The sequence below is a fragment of the Maudiozyma barnettii genome, assembly GCF_903064755.1.
Source record: "Maudiozyma barnettii strain CLIB 1767 genome assembly, contig: KABA2_02, whole genome shotgun sequence".
NCBI classification, from domain to species: domain Eukaryota; kingdom Fungi; phylum Ascomycota; class Saccharomycetes; order Saccharomycetales; family Saccharomycetaceae; genus Maudiozyma; species Maudiozyma barnettii.
This window is the reverse complement of record NW_024545239.1, coordinates 94,922-119,084: the sequence shown is the minus strand read 5'-3', so window position 1 is coordinate 119,084 and position 24,163 is coordinate 94,922. Positions and strand designations below refer to the sequence as shown.

The following is a 24,163-nucleotide window of genomic DNA, read 5'->3' as shown; positions in this document are numbered from 1 at the left end:
CACACTAAGCAGAAATTTCTTAAACCCCGTTTCGAGAAAATTTAGTGAGCGTTTTTGACCTGAGAGAAGTCTTCGAAACATTATTGTATTATTACTATAATCTACATACATCATTAGCGAACTAAGGATATTAAGAGCAGTTCCCAATAACTTAACCTTCATCTACAGATATTTTTTTACCTTTTTTTTATCGCAATACTCTTTTAATTGTGCTAATTATTTGAATCGCATAACAACAATATTGCCATCGCCATGACTATCACTATTAAAGAATTGACCAACCATTCATACATCGATCACGAACTGAGTGCAACGTTGGATTCTACTGAAGCGTTTGAAGGGCCAGAGAAATTATTGGAAATTTGGTTTTACCCAGATCCTTGTGCAATCCCAGATAAAACAAAAACATTAAGATCGATCCCTGTTCAAATATGGACCGATATCTTAAAGCTGGTTAAATGTGAGGTGTTATCCACGAAGTCTACGAAATGCATGGATGCATTTCTATTAAGCGAATCCTCCTTATTTGTTTACGATCATAAAATAACTATGAAGACTTGTGGTACTACCACCACTTTATTCTGTTTAGAAGAAGTCTTCAAACAAGTAGAATCTTTGTTAAATTGGAAATGTAATATAGATAATGATAAATTTAGTCCATATAAAGTTTTTTACTCAAGACGTTCATTTATGTTCCCATCAAAACAACGTTCTATTCATCGAAATTGGAATGATGAAGTGGACTATTTAAATAAATTCTTCACAAATGGGAAAAGTTATACAGTGGGGAGAAGTGATCAAGGAACTCATTGGAATCTATATGTAACTGACACAAACAAGAGTTCTTTAGTAAACGATGATACCGAATGTCATGAAACTAATAACTACGAATATGACAATGATGAGACCGTAGAGATTCTAATGACTGGTTTGAACCATAAATGTGCGGATCAATTTGTCTGTAACAGAGAAGTCAAATCCGCTACATCTTCCATTGATGAAAAGGATAATGATGCAGACGATGAGGGCCATCTGTTGGGTTACAACATGACTAAAAAGACAGGACTGGATAAAATATACCATGAATCAAAAAATTCTTGTTTCCATCATGATGCGTTTGCATTTTCTCCATGTGGTTACTCTTCAAATATGATCATTGACGAGAAGTACTATTATACTTTACATGTCACTCCTGAAAAGGGTTGGTCATATGCATCTTTCGAAAGTAATGTCCCAGTCAATGCAGTCTCGGATAATAAACAGGATAACGTCGATGTTATGCAAAAGATTCTGAAGGTGTTCCAACCAACTGAATTCTGTTTGACATTTTTCTGTAAGGATATTCAAAACTCAAGATCTTTCCAAAGATTAATTAGTGATATTGATATTGGACCAAAATATACAAAAATAGACAAGATAATTTATGATTTAGATGATTATCAATTGTTGTATCTTAGATTTGAAATGAAAAATTCCGAAAATATATGATATTATGACGTGAATTTCAAATCATTGACTCCTTGATTGAAGTCAATGAATGAAATGGAAATTAACTTCATTTGAGGGTAGAGGGACAAGAGAATCTTAGCTTTAAAGTTAATTGCAACTAAGCTCGTGCTAGAATTTTTGAATCCACCACACATGTATCTCATCTATAAACGTATATATACATTATTTGCCAGCATATAAATAAGCATTATCGTTCTATAAGTTTCCTCAACAGCTTGCATCGGAACTTATTCTTGTTTAGTCGGATTTGATAATGGTACGGCTATAATATTATATTGTCCGGCAAAAATCGGGGTTGGGATCTGCAAAAATGCATTTGACGAAGGTATCTCCCTTATTTTATAAGTATAAATAAACGGTAAATAAAGAAGTTATATAACACTTTTTTTCTTAAATGGTTTTGGTGAGTAGTATTTTAAAACTGTTGTTACAAGTGTTCTGAGAAACGACATTCATATTATAATCGTCTAATTTAAATATATAAAAAAATGTTACATACACATGAAAAAAGAAGAGGTAGTCTACAGTTATCAGAACAAGAGTTACTATCTGCTGTACCTGAAACTACTCTACTGTCTACCAATTTGCAAGAACTTACCCTAGCCGATGAGTCCAGGAGTTCCTTGGCCGTAGGAACATCCACATTAAAGGATAAGTTTACTATTCCTACAAATGGTTTACCTGAGGAACTTACTTATGAATTAATTCATAATGAGTTAACTTTAGATGGTAATCCACATTTAAATTTAGCAAGTTTTGTCAATACATTTACCACCCCAATAGCTGACAGATTAATTCGCGAAAATATTAATAAAAACCTGGCAGATAATGATGAGTATCCACAATTGATTGAATTAACTCAACGCTGTATTTCAATTTTGGCACAACTGTGGCATTGCGGTCCTAATGATCACCCAATCGGTTGTTCGACTACTGGTTCATCTGAAGCCATTATGCTAGGGGGGTTGGCAATGAAAAAGAGATGGGAGCACAGGATGTCGTTGGCTGGTAAAGATATTTCAAAACCAAATATCGTGATGTCTTGTGCTTGCCAAGTGGCCCTTGAAAAATTTACACGTTACTTTGAAGTAGATTGTAGAACTATTCCAGTAAGTTTCAAAAGTCATCATATGCTAGATCCAGAAGATTTAAAGGACTATGTAGATGAAAATACTATTGGTTGTTTCATTATTTTGGGTACAACATATACTGGACATTTTGAAAATGTTGAAAAGAGTGGCAAAGTTTTGGATGAAATTGAAGCAAAACACCCAGAATGGGCTAACAAGAATATTCCTATTCATGTTGATGGTGCATCTGGTGGTTTCATCGCTCCCTTTTCATTCGAAAGTAATCATATGAAGAAATACGGAATGGAAAGATGGGCATTTAATAATCCCAGAGTCGTTAGTATCAACACCAGTGGACACAAGTTTGGCCTAACAACTCCTGGTTTGGGCTGGGTTTTGTGGAAGGATGAATCTTTCTTGTCACCAGAGTTAAGATTTAGATTAAAATATTTAGGTGGTGTAGAAGAGACCTTTGGGTTGAATTTTTCAAGACCTGGGTTTCAAGTTGTTCACCAATATTTCAATTTCATTTCTTTGGGGTCTATTGGTTACAGTGAAAGGTTTAGAAGATCATTATATGTAGCAAGAACTTTTTCTTATGGTTTATTAAACTTACCTTCCTTAGCTGGCCATTTTGATGTTGTTAGTGGTATTCATGAACGTATATTAGACAACTCTACACCAGATGATGTTAAGGACTATTGGATTAATCAAGATATGTATAAACCTGGTGTCCCATTGGTTGCTTTTAAGTTAACTAATAAATTCCGTGAAACTTATTCGGAGATTCCACAGGTCCTTATTTCTTCAATGTTGAGACAACGTGGTTGGATTATACCTAATTACCCATTACCAAAATCCACAGATGATTCTGATAAATATGAAATTTTGAGAGTTGTTTTCAGAACTGAAATGAAACTTGATTTGGCAGAATTATTATTGTCGGATATTCAAAATGTAATTTCAAGATTGATTCGTTCCTATACTAATTTAACAGAAAGGGTTGAATCCAGATTATACGAGTCTACAGAGAGTAGACGTGATTATGTCTACAATATGCTTTTGGAATTGGCCTCTCCCGTTGATGATTCTAAGCAACCTACAATTAGTCATGAGAGAGCCAAAGAGGCAGAACAAAGAGCAAAGAGAAATTATAGAGGTACTTGTTAAGCACTCATATTTCTCGGTGTCTTTTTTTTTCAATTATTAATTTTATATGTATTTTATTTAGTATTTAATATTTGACATTATTCTACTTTGTATGTATATTATTACTATAGTTGCTGTATTCGAGATAGATCATCTATGAGTCATTACGTTAGTTTTAATACCTGTAACTATACAGCATACCACTTATACATTTTTTTTGCTATTTTGATGGTTTATGGAATATTAGATGGTTTACGAATTAGTAACCTTTTAAATGTACTATGAATGAATCTATTTTCTTCTCTAGCGGCAACTGATTGTGCAATTATACTTTGACCAGCCTCTCTGGCCAATTCCTTGTATATATCGTTGTAAAAAATACCAAAAACTGCTGGAGAGTCCTCAAATTTATCCATATCAAGAGATAACATTTTCAGAGATAAATTAGTTTTGGATTTTGGAAATTGTTTCTTGTAATTTTTTACAAATTCTTTAATAAATTGTTGTCTCTCAGGTAGTTCTAACTCTGCCCAACTCTTATAATAAGATTTGGTTTCAGTGCTGTTATATCTAATAGATATATTATTGAAACTGCATAACTTCATCCCAGAAGGTACCACTAACCTAGTGGTTTTAAGAAGGGTTCTAACAGATATACTCATTTAATTAATTTGAGATTTTCAAGTGTAATAGTAATCCCTCAGTGTACGTGACCCTTAATTATAACGATGTTATCCTCAATACTATTCTATTAGTAATATATAAAGCTTTTATATATGTCTTAATGCAACAGTTCCTAAATATGTTAATTTAATTTCCCAAAATTTAAATATGTGTAAATATAGTATTTCTATTAACCTTTGTTGTGGTGAGTTATCATTCAGTCTTTATTCGTGATTCCTTCAAAATCTCAGCTATTAATATTAATACCAAAAATATTATGTTACCTCCTCTATAAGCGAATCCATCAAAACATTCCGCGATGTCATCCACGCAGGGAAAATTGAACTATTTATAAATGAAGAATCTAATATTACAGATTTTGATAGGTGTTCATTGTATTTAACTTCTTAATTAAATACATATATGTATATACTGAGTTTATAAAGTTTAATTAGTTACAGGTTAATCAGTAGAATCGTCAATATTGAAGTCGTCCATCTCTAGTGCTTCGTCAGGATTCTGTAGAGACTCGGGATCCTTAGCCGCCGAAGTACTCAAATCACAATCACCATCATCATCACTAGGCGATTTGAATTTAAGCACAAATATGGTACTACCAATAATAATCACCATACCTGCCCATGACCAGATAGGTGGCCAATGACGATATAAACTGACATCCCAAAATATAGAATATATCAATTGTGTATAACCTACTAAAGAACCTCTACCGGCCCTTTCCTTTTGAATACCTAACGTCAACATCAATTGGAAAATAAATCCACATATACCTAGATTTGTAAATAGTAACCATTCTAACTTGGTATGTGGGATTTGGAAATGCATAGATGGAATGAATACAACACCGATAGTAGAAATAATAAGGGTTGTTAAAGAGAAATAACTGACGTTGATGATAGCATGCGCTCTCTTCCCAATGAATCTGATTATAATGTATACACCACTCCCGCAAAGAGCACCCCATAATGCTACCATTGTGGCCATTAAACGGTCACTGGGGTTACTAGTTTCTACTACATTGTTAATATCGGAGTTACTGTTTATATTTGAGCCGAATAAGAATGGAGGTCTAATGATCAGCACAACACCTATGAAGGATACCATAGACCCTAGAACTTCCCAACGGTTAATCTTTTCTCTTAGTACTACCCAGGCTAATAATATGGTTAATGTAGGTGATAAGAAAGTTATCAACACAGCGTCACTAATGGATAAATACATCAAAGCGAAGTACATACCAAAGACACCGAAGAACCCACATGAACCTCTTAACACCAAATATTTTCTTACAGCTGGGTCACCAAACGGGGCATGTTTCACAGTAGCCTTGTTGAATTGCATATATATCAATGTACCTATCCACGTTATCAACATCCTTACCAATAGAATCTGTAAAGGCTTTATATGTGTCCCAGAATTAGGGTTAGTTTCCAGAATTTTGGTTGATACAACCATGAGCGAGTTGAAAAACTGTGCTATGATAAGAAGTATGATTCCTGTATTCGGTTTAACATGTTTCTCTATGAAACTATCCTGTATTCTCAGGGGATGGTTATCTATCGTGAAATCAGGATCACTAGAACTCTGTAAAGGAGAATTTAAGCTCCTCGTATGCACATGGTAATCATCTTTGATGCTTACTGTCGATGGTTTGGGTGTTGGTGTTTCACTACTCATAGTTGTCCTTACCATTATCGAATATAATTTATATCGTAAAGAGGCTAAAGATGAAAAAGTTAATTTTGAGGGAATATATGAGATTAGTCAAAAGATAACTCGATATATTAATAATCAGGGTGCCTTAAACTATTAATGGATTGCCAGTATTATTTAATTATGCCTAAGTTGATCTTCAACATCATTAAATTAACAAAATAAAAAGGAATACTAGGAAATATTTATTGTGACAAAAATTTAACTTCTCATCGATAGAGAACCAAGAACTTTTCTATCCTAAGGATTACAATATCTAAATAGGATTGAGATGATATCTAATCCACGTACAGGGACATACTATAACATAACGAGACAAGAAATTAATAAGCTAACGAAACTTGTCAGACAGTAAAATGGCGCAAGGGACTTTTTATTCCGTACCCGAAATCATATAGAAAAGAAACGTTAACGACCGACAATTTCTTATCGAAGAAGACCGCAGTTCAGAAATGAGTCTTACTCTCCGTAACATAGTAATACTGGGGGTGGGGGAGAAACAGCGACAATTTGTGCGATGACATAGTGAATGCCAATGTCATTTCGCCCTTCCTCTTATTATTTGTGTTTTTGAACAGAACAAATGATACCGTCTAAAGAGTGGAAGCGATTAATCCATCAAAGGTGTGGAGAGTTTACATAATCAAGAAACGTAATAAATTATGATGGATCATTGAGCTCAACGTATAAGTTATAAAGAAATTTGGCAAAATTGTAAAAATACACACATTATGTATTGCATTTTAATACCTAATTTACTCAAGATTGGTGACCCTGTATTTTTTGCACTAATTCCCATAAATTCTCTTGTGATTTGATTATATTTAATAATCTTTTTTTTTAACCTTGCGGGTAATACAGATTTGCATCGCTTTTTCCTACCAAGATCAAAACAGAATAAAAAAAAAAGCAAAATCTTTATGGCCAAGAGTTTATTTGAATAATGAGCCACAACGCATATGATTTGAGATGAGGTTATTATTGATACTAAGAAGAAGTATATAAACTGATACTAGCATAACATAATCATATTGCCAATGGCATTAGAATCTAGTTGGGCAGATGCACCAGAAGAACCGGATGTAGTGATAAAATCACCTTCTAAATCACATTCAAATTCGAAGAGAGGTAATCGTAGCCAGAGGCACAATAATTATAATAACAACAGTAATAGTGACAATAACAATTATAATGAAAGGAGATCTCCTGAGAGGAACACCATGGATTTTGATAACTATCGTGATAAATCAATTGATAAAAGTAGTTCTCCCGTCAGAGAAGCTATCAGTTTTGATCAGTATCGTGATAAACCAATTAATAAAAGTAGTTCTCCAGTTAGAGAAGCTATCAGTTTTGATCAATATCGTGATAAACCAATTAACAAAAGACAACCTTTCGAAAAGACATCGGGTAATACTGATGTACATCAAAAACGTGAAAACAATGCATACTATACACCTCCTTCTTCAAGAGGTAAACCGAACTTAGAACCGAATCCCAGCAACAAAACAACAAAACAACCTGTATCACCTTCCAAACTTGAGATTATTAAGAAAAGAATTGAAGAACAACAGAGTATTTTTAAAGTCACTAAGCATAAAGAGCAACAAAAGCAGTTACTGGATGACTTCTTAAATGGTGACGATGAGATCAATTGGGAAGATGAATAGGTACTGAAGTGAAAATGTTATAATAATCATATTATTTTCAATTTCGGAAATGATACATATGGAGAAAATACTCTAACGAACTCTAACATTTGCCATATTTAGGATATTTATAAAAATAGTCCATTGGTAGTGCTATACGGACAGTTTATATACACATAGATAGATATATTGATATAGAGTTGAGAAGTGTCTATTTCTTAAAGGACAGAAATTTAATAATTATAATATATAAAAAACACATTTTACTTGATAAGTTAATCTATTCGTTGACAAATTGACTACATATATATGTATATATATAATTTCAAATATAAGAGTTACTTTGTTCGTTATCATACTGTAAGTAAGCTCATAATGTGCACTTCAGGTTTTATAAAAACAACGTCAAAGGTATAAACTTCAAAAAAAGTAGAAAGGGAATATAAATAATTTTATTATTAAATGAAAAAAAATTAGAAAATTCAGTGAGTTTCAAACCCACACACAACATAAAGTACATAAGGGAAAAAATGGAAATAGGTAACTTCAAAATGATAATTTGAGTAATTGATTTTTTAAAAAGGGAAGTTCTCTTGCAATATTCATTATTTATTAGTTCTTCTTAGCCTTAATACCCAAGACAGCATTTGGAATATATAGCAATGGGGCAACAACAGCGACCGTCAATAAACCATAGAATGGATATAGATAGAAAGCAGATCTTGGATGTCTCCACCATAGAGGCTTTGTAGAGTTTTGGAATAGTTTTTGTAATTGTATCACCTTGTTAGCCATTTTGAATGTATTATGTGGTTTTTGTTTTGTGTATTATTTTATCAATTAAGATCTTAATATCGAACTTTTGTAATGTTTTAAAGAAATAACAAAAAATCACCAGAACTTAAAAATAATAAAAATATATTTGTTTAATATTGTTTATATATTAGCATATTATCTGAAAGTACCTCGATTGTCAGTATTTTCGTCTCTATATATACATTTGAGTATGCATGCAAACCGTGAAGTCGTTCTGCCTGTTTTTTCCCCTTTCGATTATTTTTTGTCTGTCAGCAGCACGGAGTAAAATATTCAAGATTAAGTGGTTCCACGGTAATTTCTCACAGACCTCGGCGAATTCGGCGTTTGCAAACATGAAACGTCCCCAGCCAATCAAAGTAAAGTTTACTCTTCAGCTCTCTTTGGGTTTTAGCTATTCCATCATTAGGACTTGTTCGTCTGGAATGATCCATCAGTGAAGTAGAATTTTATCTGAATATAGTATAATAATAGTAATAATGATAATGAATAAAGATTTATGAATAAGTTTATATATAAGTATACCATGTTTTTAAGTTAATTACTAACTGACCAAGTAGTACTTTTTGTATTTACAAGTTGATATTTGCTCGGTCAAGTAATTAAGCTAAGTAAAAAAAAAAAAAAGATAACCTGTGATATTCTTGCACACTCAACACTTATTCTAAATGATTATATTTGGCTATGAGTTCTTCACGTTTAGCTAAATATTCTTTCGTTATTATGCTCAACCTTCTTTTAAGGACACCTTGTAGGAACTTGCTTACCGTATCCATATCGTTCAAAGTATTGATTTTATTCACACCATACCTTTGACCTAGTTTCATTAATTCTGCTTGGATGTCTTTTTCATAAGTATCAATTGATAATATTTCCTCTGAAGTTCTAGTCATATCATTTTCCTTGATTTCTTGGCGCTTCTTCATAAATTTCAAAAACTGTTTTAATTGTTTCAGTGTATTTACTTCAAGGAAAGAAGCTTTATTATTAACATTCCAATCTTTTAATACAGAGTAAAATTCCTCCCACTTAAGTGCTTTGCAATGCGATTTTAAAATAGTAGAATAATAAATCAACCATTCTCTCCTATCATCCTGATTCATCTCTATAAATGCATTATTTAACACTCTGTGACAGTTCTCAAAATCGTATATTCCAGAATAGATATTTGCCAATTGTACATAATTCTGAAATGAAGGGGTACTATTCTTGAATCTTGTCTCGACTTTGACGATTTCGTCTCTTTTATCGGATTGGGTTCCTTTCATTGATAGCAACTTCTTTTTCAACCATAATAATTGAATTTTCATGGTCATATGAGAATTAGGGTGATATATGTCCTTTGTCATCTGATCTATCATTGTTGCTAAATTGATATATCCACCATTCAAGCACGTTTGAAGTAAAATATAAAACATGTTCACATGAGGCATGACTCCATCACGGCATCTGCTAATTAATAAAGTTTTAGCTTCAATCAAATCGTTGTCCTTTAATGCAAACTTAAATTTTGTGTATGTAACACTATCAGGGTACGATAGATTGCGTTTATCCCTCCAAAATAGTTTACTTTTCTTAATCCAGGGGAACGCATGCACATAAACAGGTACAGCTTTTAAAACTAATAACATTTCATTCCTATACTCTTGTGATATTATATTATTGGCATTATTGAAACACCTATAAAGGGATATGAACATTTTCTTTTCACTTAGTTTTGAATGTATTTTTAGTAACTCCTTGTAATAGTCAATTAGATCCTTTAGTTTACCATTTTTAATAAAATATGATATTATTCCAGCATGAAAGTCACTATCAAGTTTAATATCTCGATCTTTATCAACGTATTCTAAAAGTTTCTTTATTTCTTGTATGTTATTCAATCTCGTATATGCTTTGAGTAGTGTTAAGTAGAACAACCGGCGTTCCTTAACATTATCCTTCAACAATTCGGAATATTTTTTAATTTCTTCTGTAATCTCAACTGGAATATCACTAACTACCAAGGTATTATTCTTAGTTTTGGCAAGGGAAAACAACCTATAGTAAAAATTAGTTAATTCATATCTAATCGTAGAAGTGAATTTGCACTTTTTGACGCTTTCATTATTAAGAAACGTATTAATTCTTTCTTCATCTCCGGATAATAAGTATGTTCGGTACATTAAAGAATTGATGTTTATATTATATTCTGATAGATCAACTCCCCCGGGCCTGTAATGAATCCACAATTGATAGAAATAGTTCATAGTTTTGTAATTTCGAACAGTATTCAAAAATTTTAAAAGTTTATAAAAGTCCCGCGATGATAAAGGAAAAGTTTCCTTATTAGTCATTACCTGTATAAAGAATTCTTTGGCTACTTGAAGGTTATTGTTTTCGATAAATGACCGAAGACCTAATAACGTAACTTCAGATTTTATTCTGGAATATTTGATATAGTGGGAGAATAATTTTTCACAATTTTCATAATTTGAAAGCTCTTCCTCACATTCCATAAATAGTTCCAAAAGTAAATCTTTATTAGTATCTGTTATACCGTTTATATTATTCTCCAGGAAGTATTTGAGATATGAGCTATAATTGGTATATATTCGATGGATCTGAGTGTACCTCTTTAACTCTTTTAATGATATTAGTAAAAGTGTTAATTGTTTCGCATTGAATATTGTTCTTCTGTTACTAATTCTTTTAATAACAACTTCGATGGTCTGAGGATCACCTATGCAAAATTTATATTTCCAAATAATATTAAAAGTGTCATCATCAACTGCAGGTATTCCAGCAATGAAGCCTCCTCCGCTTGAATCTAAATTATAAGTCTCATCATATAAACTCACAACTGGATGAGTCTGTCCAGACATAGTTAAGGGTGTTTCTATATAACTATTTCTGATCCATTTCGCTAATTCTTCATTTTTTTCATTTATCTTCAGTTTATTAAGATTGGAATTACTATTTAAAGTAGGTGATATATTGTTTAAAATCATTTCATTGGAATTAGATTTATTCACATCTTTTAATGTAGTACTTTCTTTGTTTATTGATGTTGTATGATAATGACATGTATTGTTTAATGGTTCCATATTTAGCAAAAATAGTATTCTTGTCTGTCGATTCAATATTCCACGTCCCACAAAAAGCCGCCTTCGTATCATGGTAGTTTGTTACTGTATTAGATATAAGGGAAAGTTAAATGAGAAACAAATGCAATGTTCATGTAAAATATGGTAGATTAATAATAATATTAAAAGAAGAAAAAATATGACTGAATATTGGTGATAATACAGGTAAATTTATCGTAGAGGGGGGAATTATGTACAGTATTTTCTATAGTCCTAACGATTCTTGTGAATATAAACAAAATGAAGTTGGTAGTTGTATGTTTGGTTGGATTCTTCCCTGAAATGGAGAATGGAAAAACAATTACACGTTTGAGTTCAATCTGATATCCCTATCCAAAATAGATGGAGAGATGATTAAAAAAAAGGAAAGATCTAGATGACGTGCTCCAAAGCACAATTAAATATTTACAGGGCCCTTATTAATTCTTTAGCTGGTAGTCTCTTTAACCGCTTCAATACATAAATAAATTCCCCTGTTACGTACTTCCGAAAAGTCACCGTTCTTTTATTTAAAGATGGATTTTTAACGTTAATACCTTTCGGTGCTCGAGCTTCACGAGAATCCCCGGCGCGATGCACGGGCGTTATTACACAGTTGTAACTAATTACATAACATTGATCTTATACCCAAGTAAAGGAACGTTATATTACGACCCTTATTGGTCGTAAATACATTTGTAACGACGTTGAATACCATTATACAAATACAACTCCTTATCAGCAATAGTGTAGTAGAAACCTGATAGCATTGCTACTTTCAGACTTGGAAGGAATGCCACTAAATGATCCATATATCCATTAAAGAAATGAGCCACACATACCAACAGAGCATGGAAGATATTCTCATCGAAATTACATTTATAATTATGAAAATGATGAATTTGTTCATATCCATGAAAATTCCAGTATATATTTACAGGGTTATACTTAAAACAATTCAAATCCCAGTCAATTTCATATCGATTCCTTTGATCTAGCATGTCACCCACATATCCGAACATTACTGGAGGGATAATATCTTCATAAGATCCTGTCTCTCTAGAGTAATATTGGTGGTTCATTAAATATTCATCAAAATAGGGTAAATATTTCTTACAATGTGAGCAAGTGCAACCGTTCCACAATAAATCACAGACAATTATTTCATATAAACTAATTGACTGTAGCATTCGTGGTACAATTAGTTTTTCTAAGGATTTAAAATTAGGTAATATTTCTTCATAAAATTTTCTTCTCCTATAGTAGTTACCTTCAACAGTATCGGTACCTAATCCATTTAATGGCGGATCATGTCTTATACATAACTCTTTTAGTTGCGTTTCATAGTTTGGTAAACATAATAGAAATTTCCCAACTGATGCATCAAAATGTTCTTGAAGGGTATTATCACCTTTATTTTGATAGAGAGAATCTGCTAAGGCAATCTTATTTAATTTCTCCATTTGAGGTGCTAATAATTCTAAGAAATTATCAATGCAATTGCAGTATTCTATATGACAACAAAAATTAATCTCTAACTTTTCAATATTATTGATTTCAAATGTTTGAGAAAAGTAATCATATATTAATTTACCTGACGTATCGTCCTGAAAATGAGTAAAACTGAATTTCAACGCTCTTACATTCTTGAATAATACTTTATTTCTATTTAACAATTCTAAAATTTCCATAAAATTCAGATGTTCATCAGTTAATAAAATTTCTAATGTGTCGAGTTGGTTGATTAATATATTCATCAGAGAATCATCAATAATAATTGTAGGGTCAAAACTAGAATCAATGTTAATTTTCATGCTAGTGACATCTGATGCAATGCTATCACCTTCGAAGAACATAAAGTTGTATAGTTCTAAATATTTTAAGGATTCTATTAAATGTTTTTTTTCTGTAAACTTACTTGAAACCATAGGATCCCTTATTAATATCTTTTCAATTGTTTGAATATTGGATATGATGGATATCAGTTGGCTAACTAACTGCTGTGTCCCAGATATATCAGTAAAAATAGAATCATCAAGAATGAATTCTTTAACTAAATGTGAATGTTTCTCCAAGACAGATATAAACTGTTCAATTCTATCAAAAAGAAAAAGATCATTCTGGTCGTTGGTCTTCTGAATCGATCGATAACCACTTATATATGTAGTATTGCAATCTAGATAACATCCTTCCACTCTCAATATAGGGTTTTTAGTTATATGAATCTTATTATACAGTTTTGGTAATGCAATTTTGTCGTACAGTTTCTTGGAAACTAACGCCAGGTTGAGAAGTTCATTTTGATTTAAAAAATAACTGACGTTCGACCAAACAGTCAGGAAATTGTCGGTCTCAGATATATCAAAAGTTGACATTTGTTTATGATGCTAGATAGTCTGATGAAGGTAGAATATATGTTACTTTTTTGTATTTCTTGAATATGATCTAAAAGTTATTTATGTTCTTATTGTCATCCCAAAATATAAGGACAGCTTTAATGGGCGATAAAACTCAACAAATTTCTGGCTAAGATTTGTGCATCGCCGTGCCTCGAATTGAGAGTTCGTTATTAGGGTTTTGAAACAGGGCGCGAAACTAAAATTGCTTGCCCATCTCAAACCCTAATTTAGTGGTATCAGGACTTTGTTTACCTAATTTCTTGTATTTTTACTATATTTTAAATCCTTACATCTGTAGTCATACATATCCCTCTTGCTAACTAGGTTAAGTCTTATTTGTAAGAACAAAATCATGTATAATTCTATATGTTAATGTGGGAACAAGTGAGAAAAAATATAGATGTCTAAATCAGATTAAAGAAGCTGGTCTTAAGCCATAAGTCACTTCTTGTAAACAAAAAGTAAAAAGTAATGAAATAACCAAAAATACATGAGGTATTTTAGAATACATTCCGGTAAATCAACTAAACTTAGCAATACTGATTTGGTTGTATAAGAATATATAAGAAGGCGTTAAGTAGTATAAATATTTATATTTAATGTACATACATTATTGCTATGTTTAAATTATGCATTTAGGAAACCTGATAAGATCCCTAGGAGATCTGAAAACCTATCCTGAAAAGGGACTAGCTCTCGCCCCAACCATATTCCTAGTTTCTAGATGAACAAACTCCATTAAAAACAGTTTAAAATTTTATAAATTGTTTAATTATCGATATATACATATTCTGAAACAATTGGATGTACGTGGCAACCATTTAATATTAGGTTTAATTCCTCCGATTTGTCTGGCATAAACAATTCAACAATTTTTTGTAACAAAATTATGATTGAAAATGGGAACGGGCTCGAGAGCCATCCTTGAGGACCATCAACTATTTTGTCTTTGTTGATATTATTACTTAAATCAGTTAAAAAATCTTGGCAGTAAACGAATAGCTCCTCTGAAACGTCATATTTTTTTAAAATTGAAATGTACTCAGATATTAATTCGATATTATTCCTATATTGATTATCTTCTTCAGCGTTGAATAAAATATGTGTCTGTTCAGTTAACTGCAAAAATATATTGTTACTGGAAAGATACTTCATCACCTCTTTACTTAAACATTCCTTAATTTCCATGTCTGTGCAATATTTACTTAACAAATCATACAGCTTTGAAGATGTTACAACAGCACTTATCTCTAATGGAGGTTCCTCTTTATTGAGTAATTCCTGATTAATAAAACGAGCAGCTTCATTCCTAATATCAATATCATCATCGCTCAACATTTTATGAATAAGAGTCAACACCTTTACTTCTTGCGTATTTTTTGAAAAATTCTCCACAGAACGTAAAACTGATAATCTAGTATCCTCACTAGAAGAATCCTTCGCATATCCAGCTATTATATCCCAGTATGAATCAAAATCAGTGGCGGAAGTTGTTGAACCTAAGATTTCTAGCACAGCTAGTTTCATAGTTCTTGAATTTTCTGAATTGATAAGTGATAGAGCAAGATTTTTGTCAATACCTTGTTCGACTCCTTTTAGAGCTTTCACTGCAGAAGCCTTGACATTTGGAAGAGTCTTATCTATTTGTAATAACTGGAGTAGTTGTTCTACAAGTTTATTTTTTTCATTGTCATCGAGCATTCTCAATAAATCATAGTCAATAATAAATTGAATGGCAGTATCTTGAACTTCATATAAACTTGAGTGGATACTGTTATCGCACAACATGAAGACTATTTCACTTGGTCCATAAGCCAAAAGAATGTCAAGTGCGGTCGATAGACACAATTGTTTACTTCCATCTGTTTCTGGAAAGGAGTTATGATATAAGAAATATATCTTTAGGTTATCGAAGAAGTTGGAAGATATATTTGATATTGTGTCTGGCGATTTCTGAAGTACCAACTTAATTATTTTGAGATAGGTCATACTTGTTTGAAAACATATATTTTCCTTTGTAAACAAAGAGGATTCTTGAAATAACATATTGACAAGGGTAGTGTAACTCTTACTATCATTGGTGTCATCATAAGTAGATATATCGTTGATAACGTAATAGACAGTAAACAATGAACCATGTAATAGATTTTGGTTTGATAGCGCTGGCTTTTTTATCAACGATAATGCCTTCATGAATGGATCCTGATGCAGAGATGCTATGACCCTGGCTGCAACATCACGGATCTTCCAATTGCCGTCACAAAGGAATTTTTCAACTTCGTTTAGCATGTCATCCAATTCGCCTGAACCAGGATTGGATTTTATTGAAAGTAAAATGTTTAGTGCTAGGAAAATGGATTCATATTTGAACTGATCTTGTGATCCTGGAGTGTTGCATGCATTAGTTGATGCTAAAATTTCTAACATTGACTCCTTGATACCTGAATACTTTGTGAAAAATAGTCGAGCACTTAAGGCTTTACCAGACTTTCCGAAAATTCTATTTTGAATAGAAGTAAATAGCATTAAAGAACAGTTTCTAAGAGCCCATATGTCGGAAGTAAAATATTTGAACGATAATTGCAGAGCGGCAGCGACATATGGTTGACAAGAATCAGATAAAGTAGATTCAATAAATATAGCTTTAATACAATTAAAAGCATTTATTTGGGGAAGGTCCAATTTATCCTGATGTTCTGGAATCTTTAAATTAGCCATCTCAAATAGGGTAGAAAAGACATTCTTTAATTTGGGTCTTTGTTTGTCTGTCTCAGCACGTAAAATATTTGTTAATAAAAATGGCAGCCCACCCGATCTTCTCGTAATATGCTGCGTTTTTGTTTGGAGTTCCTCTAATATCAAAGTTAACCACATTTCTAGTTGAGCAGGAAGATTCTTTTCACATCTTATGCAACATTCCTTAAAACTAGGCAGTACGGCTTGAAACGCACCACTATGACGAATGGAAAATAATTGATCGATTAACAGGTCACCAATTGACATCAATATATGTTCTGAAAGAGGATATTTATCTAGTAGGACAATTAATATAGCAGATATTTCTTTAACTGATCTATATGCATAACTAGATAACACTTGGTCTGATACACCGCTATTTAGAAACTGCTGCGGAACTAAACTATCTGATGCATCGTAGCATAATATGTCTCTAACTAATTCCCAAACATCTAATACGATATCCCAAACATGTTTAGTTATTATTTCAATAGTGATAGTAAGGGCATTTAAATCTAATTCGTTTAAAATTAGACTCAGCGATGATAAGTAGCTACTAATTTTATTGTTGACATTAGATATGTAATCACGTTGCACTTTTGCGACTTCCAGATCTATTTTCTTAAGAAGATTGTTTAAATAGCTTGATTGGTCTGGTATAATATGAAATAAAAAGGACTCTAATGTGGCTGCAATATCCACGTTTTGGTAAATCTCCATATTGTTATGCATTACATCGGTAAAATGTGGGATATCAATTTTCGCTAATATGGATTGGGATGTTTGAGATTTGTTGAACATTAATAAAGTTTCTTTTGATAATTTACGAATATCAGGAATGTTGTCAGAAAGATTATCTACTAGAAGCCTAAATATTGTTTCATCCTTGCTCAACGATACATCAAATGGATATTCCCTCGGTTCTTGTTTGTACAGATATTCTTCCGGGATATCTTTGTCGATACCAGAACAAATTAGTACATTCATGATTTGTATTGACATTAATTTTCTATGGTATTGAATACCTGGTATCATTTCACTTTTCAAGAACTTGACGATCCAACTCAGAAATGACAAATACTGATCTAAATATGTTTGCAAATCAGATTGTTCCTCAGGAAACTTCTTTACCTTTTGGAGTTTTAATAATTGTCTGTTCAGAGCATAAGCAGAATCTCTTATTCTTATAATAAAATTCTTGAAAGAACTTATGAAGTAGTTTCTATTTTCTAATTCTACATCCACGAAGAATATTCTCAAGTTCCGTTTAATAATGTCGAAGATATAAGGTTGTACAGATTTAGATTTTTTACTTGCGAAAGTCAGAATTTCAAATGTAGCAAGTTTATATTCATCTGTTTGAAGAAAGCATTCTAGTTGTTCCAGAGAAATTAATTTACTATCATGGAAAGGTTCTTCAACTGAGATATTTTGACCAATTTTCAATAATGATAACAATAAAGCTGGATTATTTTGAAAATCCTTGCTTTGTAGAAATTGAATAAATGCCTCGGAGGGCATACTCTTAAATAACGGCGTTAAAAAATATAACGATATAGGTTTTGTATATTTTATCTTTTGAAGGTTAGAAAGGGTGGGTTCATTCCACAATGATGTCCATGGCAGAATATTTTTAATCTCATTTCCAAAATGCATTTTGTATATATTGACTAACACATTGACTAAACATTTCCCGATGGCATTGGATAAGGATTCCTTAGATATTTCATCTAGGGCACTTTTTATAAAATGAGGTCTCTTCTTCAACATAGTGTACATATCTAAATCAATTGCAAAAATTTCAATCAGGTTATAATGAATACGTAACAACGAAGGGACTGTTAAAATATTATCAAGCCAAAATGACAAATACGCATTATATTGTGCATCTGAAAGAATAATCTTTAGTAAGGTCAATAGTTTGTTCAATAAATCTCTTAATGCATTGCTCAATGTGGGTGTACTATCTGACCAAAAATCTATGATATATCGAAGAAGTGCATTGCGGTTCTCGTTTGATAATAGTTCACTTGCAATTACATTGGAAAAGCGTACACTGTTGATCTTTTTATTTTGAATAATTTTTGTAGATCTCACCATCCATATTGAAAATGTATCAATTAAAATTAATCTGTACGAATCACTTAACGTAATTGAGTTATCCTTGATAGGCTTTAATAAATTTTCAAAAATAGTTATCAGTGTATCGACGGTTCCATCACTATTATCCTCTTTAATTCTATTGACAATATCTCTCTGTAACAGATATGCCTTTGCTTCTTTTATAATTTGATCCATCGTACTAAAACGCCACGTCTCTATTTTAGATTATGTAATATCCAGCTCTGATCAGAGTAGTAACATTATTGGTATGTGCTTATTCTTTCTGATATGTCGAACTTTTCAAACATTTGAAGATTGCTTATCTTAGTCGACCTCATCGCACAAATTTTTTTCGCACACCAAAAAAATTGTGTAGTAGTAATTATCAAAATATCTGAGGACAAAGTTAAATAGCGAAATAAAAGTAGATCAATTGAATACGAATTAGATATTTTATATTTTATATATTATATAGTATTATTAAGGTACACATAACCTTACCGGTTGTCGGTGTTTTAAAATTAGTTTTTTCTCTTTTCATAATGATACAAAACGATGCAACAACAATGACTATGAACTCATGCATAACTTCTCAAAATAGCCGTCACAAGAAATAATTAGAAAGCGAAAATAAATCATAAAGCATTTAGAAATAGACTTACTGTACGACTTTTCGATAATAAGATGCATATCTATAATTTTTTTAGTCTTGATAAATGGAATAAATTGTAAAAGTATGACAAGGTATATTAATGGGAGTGGGTGGAATAAAATATTGTTTCCAGTAGAAAGTCATTGGTAAAATTTATAAAAGAGCAACGGACTTTGCAACCCAGAACAAAAAAAAAATTAGAAATGGAAGAACTATTATATTCACATCTCTTCGCTTAGATATCATCGATATCCAATTCATCATCGTCATCTTCTTCATCAGAGTCATCGGCGTTACCGAACTCGAAGTTAACATCTTCATCAGAGTCGAAACCGAAGTTTTCACCTTCGTTAATCTTGGCGTTCTCTGGAAGTTCACCTTGGTTCTTCAAAGTTCTAGCTTCATCTAGATTGTACTTGTGAACAACATCACATTGGTCGTCTTGGAAATCTCTTAGAGAAACCAAAATGATATCACCTTGGCCCATCCAAACCTTCTTTCTCAATTTACCTCTAATGTGAGCCATTCTCTTTACACCATCGAAACAACTGGCTTCGACTCTACCGTTACCAAGCATCTTGGTGATTTGAGCATACTCTTGGCCATCTTCCTTGTAGTAAAGCTCACGCTTTGGACCATCGGATTCGTTCTTTCCTCTTCTACCTTTTTTACCACCTTTGGTGTTCTTCTTACCCATGATGTACTAGTTCTGGATGTTTAGTTTATTGACTAGAATCTATATATGATAAATATAGCAAACAAAAAATACGTAATATTTAAACTCTTCTTATTACAATGTTACAAGTGAAAAATTTCATTACTTTTTCGTTGCTTATATATTATACGTTATTGACACTCTAAATTTGTTATTTAAGAGAACGATGCACGCAAAAGCGAAATCAAAATTATCTCTTTTTCTTTTCTGGTATGTCTCTACGTTGTTTGTCTGATTTTCTGAGGGACGCAAAATTTTTTCTTTCTTCGTTTTACCGTACACCTAGTTATATTCGTCTCTAGTGATTGAAACGTCTAAAATGACAATAGTACGGGATCAAATACAAATAAAATGTCACAATTTAATACTTCTTTTATTTAAGATCATATATATATTTGAATAGTTTCTTCTTTTTTCATTTGTTTAAGAATTAGATATTCGGGACAAGGAATTCAACAATTCATTAAGACCAGTAATATGTTCCTTTGCAAATGTGGAAACAGAACCTCTACCGTAGGTAATGGTATGTCCAAACTTGAAATCGCCATTTTTACTACATTTGTTTATTACATTAAAAATAGGTTCTAAAATGGGGGATGAAGAGCCAGCAACTAGCATGAAATCTATTGGTATCATTGACATCTTGCCTGAGTTATCGCTCTTAGTCTCTGTGTCTGTTTTTGGTTGAGTGATCTTTGTTGTGTGTGACAGTAATTTCTTAAAATTTGCAGCAACACTACTAACATTATTAGTTTCATTGGTGTTGTTATTAGTTTCATTATTCATAGTAGCACTATTGTAAAAATTTAATAGAAATTGTAAAGCTTGGACTGCCAACCCTTTTTGTTGCACGTAAATGATATCGTTAAGAACATAGGCATGAACGTCTTTATCTTGAAAAGTTGAGTTTATATGTGTAATAATATCACCAATTGTTCCTTTAACACGTTCTTTATCAATTGCATTTTCAGTATGAAATTTCACCAAGGAATCTGAAACTTTGTAATATGACCCTGGTAATCTTTCCATTTTATCATCAAAGATTTTGATTACATCAGTTCTCCAATCAATTTGATCAGCCATATTGTACCAATTATCATCTATTCTGATATATGCACCGTTTTCTGCTAGTAATCCAACATTGGGTGACCTATTGTAAAGAATTTCTAACACAGATTTTGAAAATGAGCTTAAAACAAATACAATATTTGCCTTATCTGATGCTAACTCGTTTAAAATATCTAAAGTTCTTGCTAATGGTGGTTTTGAAATTTTTAAAATAAAAAATCTCTTTTCAGATTTGTTATATTGAGTTTGCAAAGAAGTCAAATTCATCTTAAACAATGTAGATCTTTCCTCATTAGCCTTCCAAGACATATTAATTGAATTTAAATTTCTTTTGATCCAATTATCGGAATCATAAACAATAATTGTTTTCAACAGATTTTTCCAATTGGATCGTTTTTCAATGTTGGGTAATTGAATTCCTCTCTTAATTGCTTCAGAGACACACTTAATATCCCATGGGTTGATTATTAACGAACCATCTGCTAATTCTGAGGCACTACCGGTGAATTCTGATAATAATAATGGTGCATTTTTCTCTAATGATGAAGCAATAAATTCATGACATGATAAGTTCATACCTTCTCTTTGTGAATTCACCCAAAATAAATCAGCTTCAGAATTTAAAGCTAAATACTGTTCATATGAAAGATCTTGATATAAGAATACTACCGGTGGTGTATCGCCAATAGATACTGTAAGTTCATTGATACGATCACCAATAATTGCGATCTGTTTCTTCAGATTTTCGTCATTGGAGGATCCAATACATATTTGAATTAAAGAGACTTCGCCAATATATTTGGGATTATCTAATAAGAATTTCTCAAACGCAGTCAATTTTTGTACTAATCCTCTTACTCTATCAAATTGATCTCTAGAGACAATTAATTTTGTATCATTCCAACGTTCTCTAATGGCATTTCTCCATTCTTTAACTGTTTCATCTTTAAATAATTGCAATTGTAGATCTAATGCATCTATCCCTATTGGGATATTCCCAATTTTAATAAAATTTCCTTGATATTCAATCACAGTATCATTTTCTATAGTATCTGCCATTAATAGTCTACTACATGTTTGAATAAAATGTTTTAAATATTCTTTAACTTGGAAACCAATAAAATTTGCACCTAATAGACCATCGAGTATGTCTTCTCTATGAGCTAAACATCTAAAAACTTCACTACTAGGAAAAGAAATATGAAGGAAAAACCCAATTTTAGCAGTTGGTAACTTATTTCTAACCATCCTTGGTACTAACATTAAATGATAATCATGAATCCATATTGTATCACCAGGTTTATATTGTTCTATAAGTGTTTCTGCAAACAATTGATTTACTCTTTGATAAAATTTCCATGAATGATCCTCGAAGGCCTTTGATAAAGGATTATCAGGAATTTGATAATGTAAAGTAGGCCATAATATTTGTTTACAATAATTTTTATAACAACCTCTAAATGTAGTATCGTCTGTTACTACAGGGAAACAATTAAAATCATAATTATAAGTAGAAACAATACCGTGAATTGTCTCCTCCGACAATTCATCTGTTGCAATACCCATTGTACCAATCCAAGATACATGATTTACTAAAGGATCATCAGGAAATTCTTTCATTGTATTTTGTGTAATAAAACTATTAATTGCATTTTTTAAGGATCCATTTCCTTTCATATCATTTGGAATTAAATTACAAGGTAAATCTTCAAACAACGTATGTGAATTATCTAATATTTTAGCCTTTAATGTAGGATCTTGATTTGAAATCCCACCAAATGGTGGAACATCATATGTTGTTTCATTCATAATACTTTTATTATCATCTAAATCAGAATCAATTTGTTGTATATGAGGTGGTAAAGAAGTAGGTACAATTTTGGAAGAAGAATATTTTAAAGTTGAATTTAGTCTTTTCAAAGAAGGTTGTTGTTGCTGTCCAGTTTTTTGTCTATTTTGAATACTATGTTTTAATAACGATTTATTAACACTTTTCAGTAAACTTTCTGTTGGATCATCACATATTGAAGATTTCAAAGGTTGTGGTGGTAAAGATCTAGAAGGAGAAGCCGATCTATTCATTGTAATATTAGTAGAGCTACCAAAAAAATTCTCTACTGATGAATTAGTTGGATAAAGGTTAGGAGGTGGTGATCCAATATTAGTAGGAGCATTTGATGTCAAACTTTCCATAACTTGTTCGGAAGATACTTGCCTATCGATTGCCGTAGTTGATTGATTTCTTTTAAAGTGTTCAGTATTTAAAATCAATGAATCCTGAGATAAATTATCGGGATTTAATACATTTTCCCTATAAGGAGTTCCCACTGGAGAAATTACTCTATTAATTGGTCGAATGTTTTCGATAGTATTGCTCTCTTCTTCTGCATGCTTATCCTTCAACAGGTCCTTTGTAATATTCTCTACATTTTCCACATCAAATTGAGGCTTATAAGGTAAATAGAGTGATGCAACCAGTAAAGTCATATTAACAAAAATTTATTATTTCGTGTAATATATTCAAATATTAAGATACTTCTATCTGTTTTATTTTGTTTGTTTGTATATATAAGTTTACTTTTCAGAATATGCCATCCCTTCTTGTACCCTTAAATATTCAGATTCATTTAAAAAGAGTTTTCCTATTCCAATCCTTCCTCCATATATATATATATATGTATATATATTAATAAGAAATACTTTGAATATATTAATAGATACGGGATGCTATAAATTTGAAGAAAGGAAGGATAATTAATAACCGTCTCCAGACTTGTTTGTGTCATTATCCCCCCA

General features: G+C 31.7%; 11 protein-coding genes across 11 annotated transcripts; 3 read left to right on the top strand and 8 right to left on the bottom strand.

The window, feature by feature from the left end:
- Positions 1 to 252: 252 nt before the first annotated feature.
- Positions 253 to 1,488, top strand: SPE2 (adenosylmethionine decarboxylase SPE2; the record flags this gene model as incomplete). The annotated part of the gene is made up of 1 exon (XM_041548755.1): positions 253 to 1,488. One exon carries the CDS (start codon positions 253 to 255, stop codon positions 1,486 to 1,488), a length of 1,236 nt encoding a protein of 411 aa, XP_041404689.1.
- Positions 1,489 to 1,997: 509 nt separating this feature from the next.
- GAD1 (glutamate decarboxylase GAD1) lies at positions 1,998 to 3,749 on the top strand (the record flags this gene model as incomplete). The annotated part of the gene is made up of 1 exon (XM_041548754.1): positions 1,998 to 3,749. One exon carries the CDS (start codon positions 1,998 to 2,000, stop codon positions 3,747 to 3,749), a length of 1,752 nt encoding a protein of 583 aa, XP_041404688.1.
- Positions 3,750 to 3,961: 212 nt separating this feature from the next.
- Positions 3,962 to 4,390, bottom strand: MLO1 (Mlo1p; the record flags this gene model as incomplete). Its single annotated transcript, XM_041548753.1, has 1 exon — positions 3,962 to 4,390. The coding sequence occupies one exon, from the start codon at positions 4,388 to 4,390 to the stop codon at positions 3,962 to 3,964; it is 429 nt and encodes a 142-aa protein (XP_041404687.1).
- A 463-nt stretch (positions 4,391 to 4,853) lies between these two features.
- Positions 4,854 to 6,104, bottom strand: KABA2_02S01166 (uncharacterized protein; the record flags this gene model as incomplete). Its single annotated transcript, XM_041548752.1, has 1 exon — positions 4,854 to 6,104. One exon carries the CDS (start codon positions 6,102 to 6,104, stop codon positions 4,854 to 4,856), a length of 1,251 nt encoding a protein of 416 aa, XP_041404686.1.
- Positions 6,105 to 7,162: 1,058 nt separating this feature from the next.
- GFD1 (Gfd1p) lies at positions 7,163 to 7,795 on the top strand (the record flags this gene model as incomplete). Its single annotated transcript, XM_041548751.1, has 1 exon — positions 7,163 to 7,795. The coding sequence occupies one exon, from the start codon at positions 7,163 to 7,165 to the stop codon at positions 7,793 to 7,795; it is 633 nt and encodes a 210-aa protein (XP_041404685.1).
- A 591-nt stretch (positions 7,796 to 8,386) lies between these two features.
- COX7 (cytochrome c oxidase subunit VII) lies at positions 8,387 to 8,569 on the bottom strand (the record flags this gene model as incomplete). The annotated part of the gene is made up of 1 exon (XM_041548750.1): positions 8,387 to 8,569. The coding sequence occupies one exon, from the start codon at positions 8,567 to 8,569 to the stop codon at positions 8,387 to 8,389; it is 183 nt and encodes a 60-aa protein (XP_041404684.1).
- Positions 8,570 to 9,249: 680 nt separating this feature from the next.
- On the bottom strand, positions 9,250 to 11,748 carry PET111 (Pet111p; the record flags this gene model as incomplete). The annotated part of the gene is made up of 1 exon (XM_041548749.1): positions 9,250 to 11,748. The coding sequence occupies one exon, from the start codon at positions 11,746 to 11,748 to the stop codon at positions 9,250 to 9,252; it is 2,499 nt and encodes an 832-aa protein (XP_041404683.1).
- A 623-nt stretch (positions 11,749 to 12,371) lies between these two features.
- On the bottom strand, positions 12,372 to 14,069 carry ROY1 (Roy1p; the record flags this gene model as incomplete). The annotated part of the gene is made up of 1 exon (XM_041548748.1): positions 12,372 to 14,069. One exon carries the CDS (start codon positions 14,067 to 14,069, stop codon positions 12,372 to 12,374), a length of 1,698 nt encoding a protein of 565 aa, XP_041404682.1.
- A 792-nt stretch (positions 14,070 to 14,861) lies between these two features.
- Positions 14,862 to 19,127, bottom strand: TRM732 (tRNA methylation protein TRM732; the record flags this gene model as incomplete). Its single annotated transcript, XM_041548747.1, has 1 exon — positions 14,862 to 19,127. The coding sequence occupies one exon, from the start codon at positions 19,125 to 19,127 to the stop codon at positions 14,862 to 14,864; it is 4,266 nt and encodes a 1,421-aa protein (XP_041404681.1).
- A 692-nt stretch (positions 19,128 to 19,819) lies between these two features.
- TIF11 (Tif11p) lies at positions 19,820 to 20,281 on the bottom strand (the record flags this gene model as incomplete). The annotated part of the gene is made up of 1 exon (XM_041548746.1): positions 19,820 to 20,281. The coding sequence occupies one exon, from the start codon at positions 20,279 to 20,281 to the stop codon at positions 19,820 to 19,822; it is 462 nt and encodes a 153-aa protein (XP_041404680.1).
- A 441-nt stretch (positions 20,282 to 20,722) lies between these two features.
- TPS3 (trehalose 6-phosphate synthase/phosphatase complex subunit) lies at positions 20,723 to 23,854 on the bottom strand (the record flags this gene model as incomplete). The annotated part of the gene is made up of 1 exon (XM_041548745.1): positions 20,723 to 23,854. The coding sequence occupies one exon, from the start codon at positions 23,852 to 23,854 to the stop codon at positions 20,723 to 20,725; it is 3,132 nt and encodes a 1,043-aa protein (XP_041404679.1).
- Positions 23,855 to 24,163: the final 309 nt, after the last annotated feature.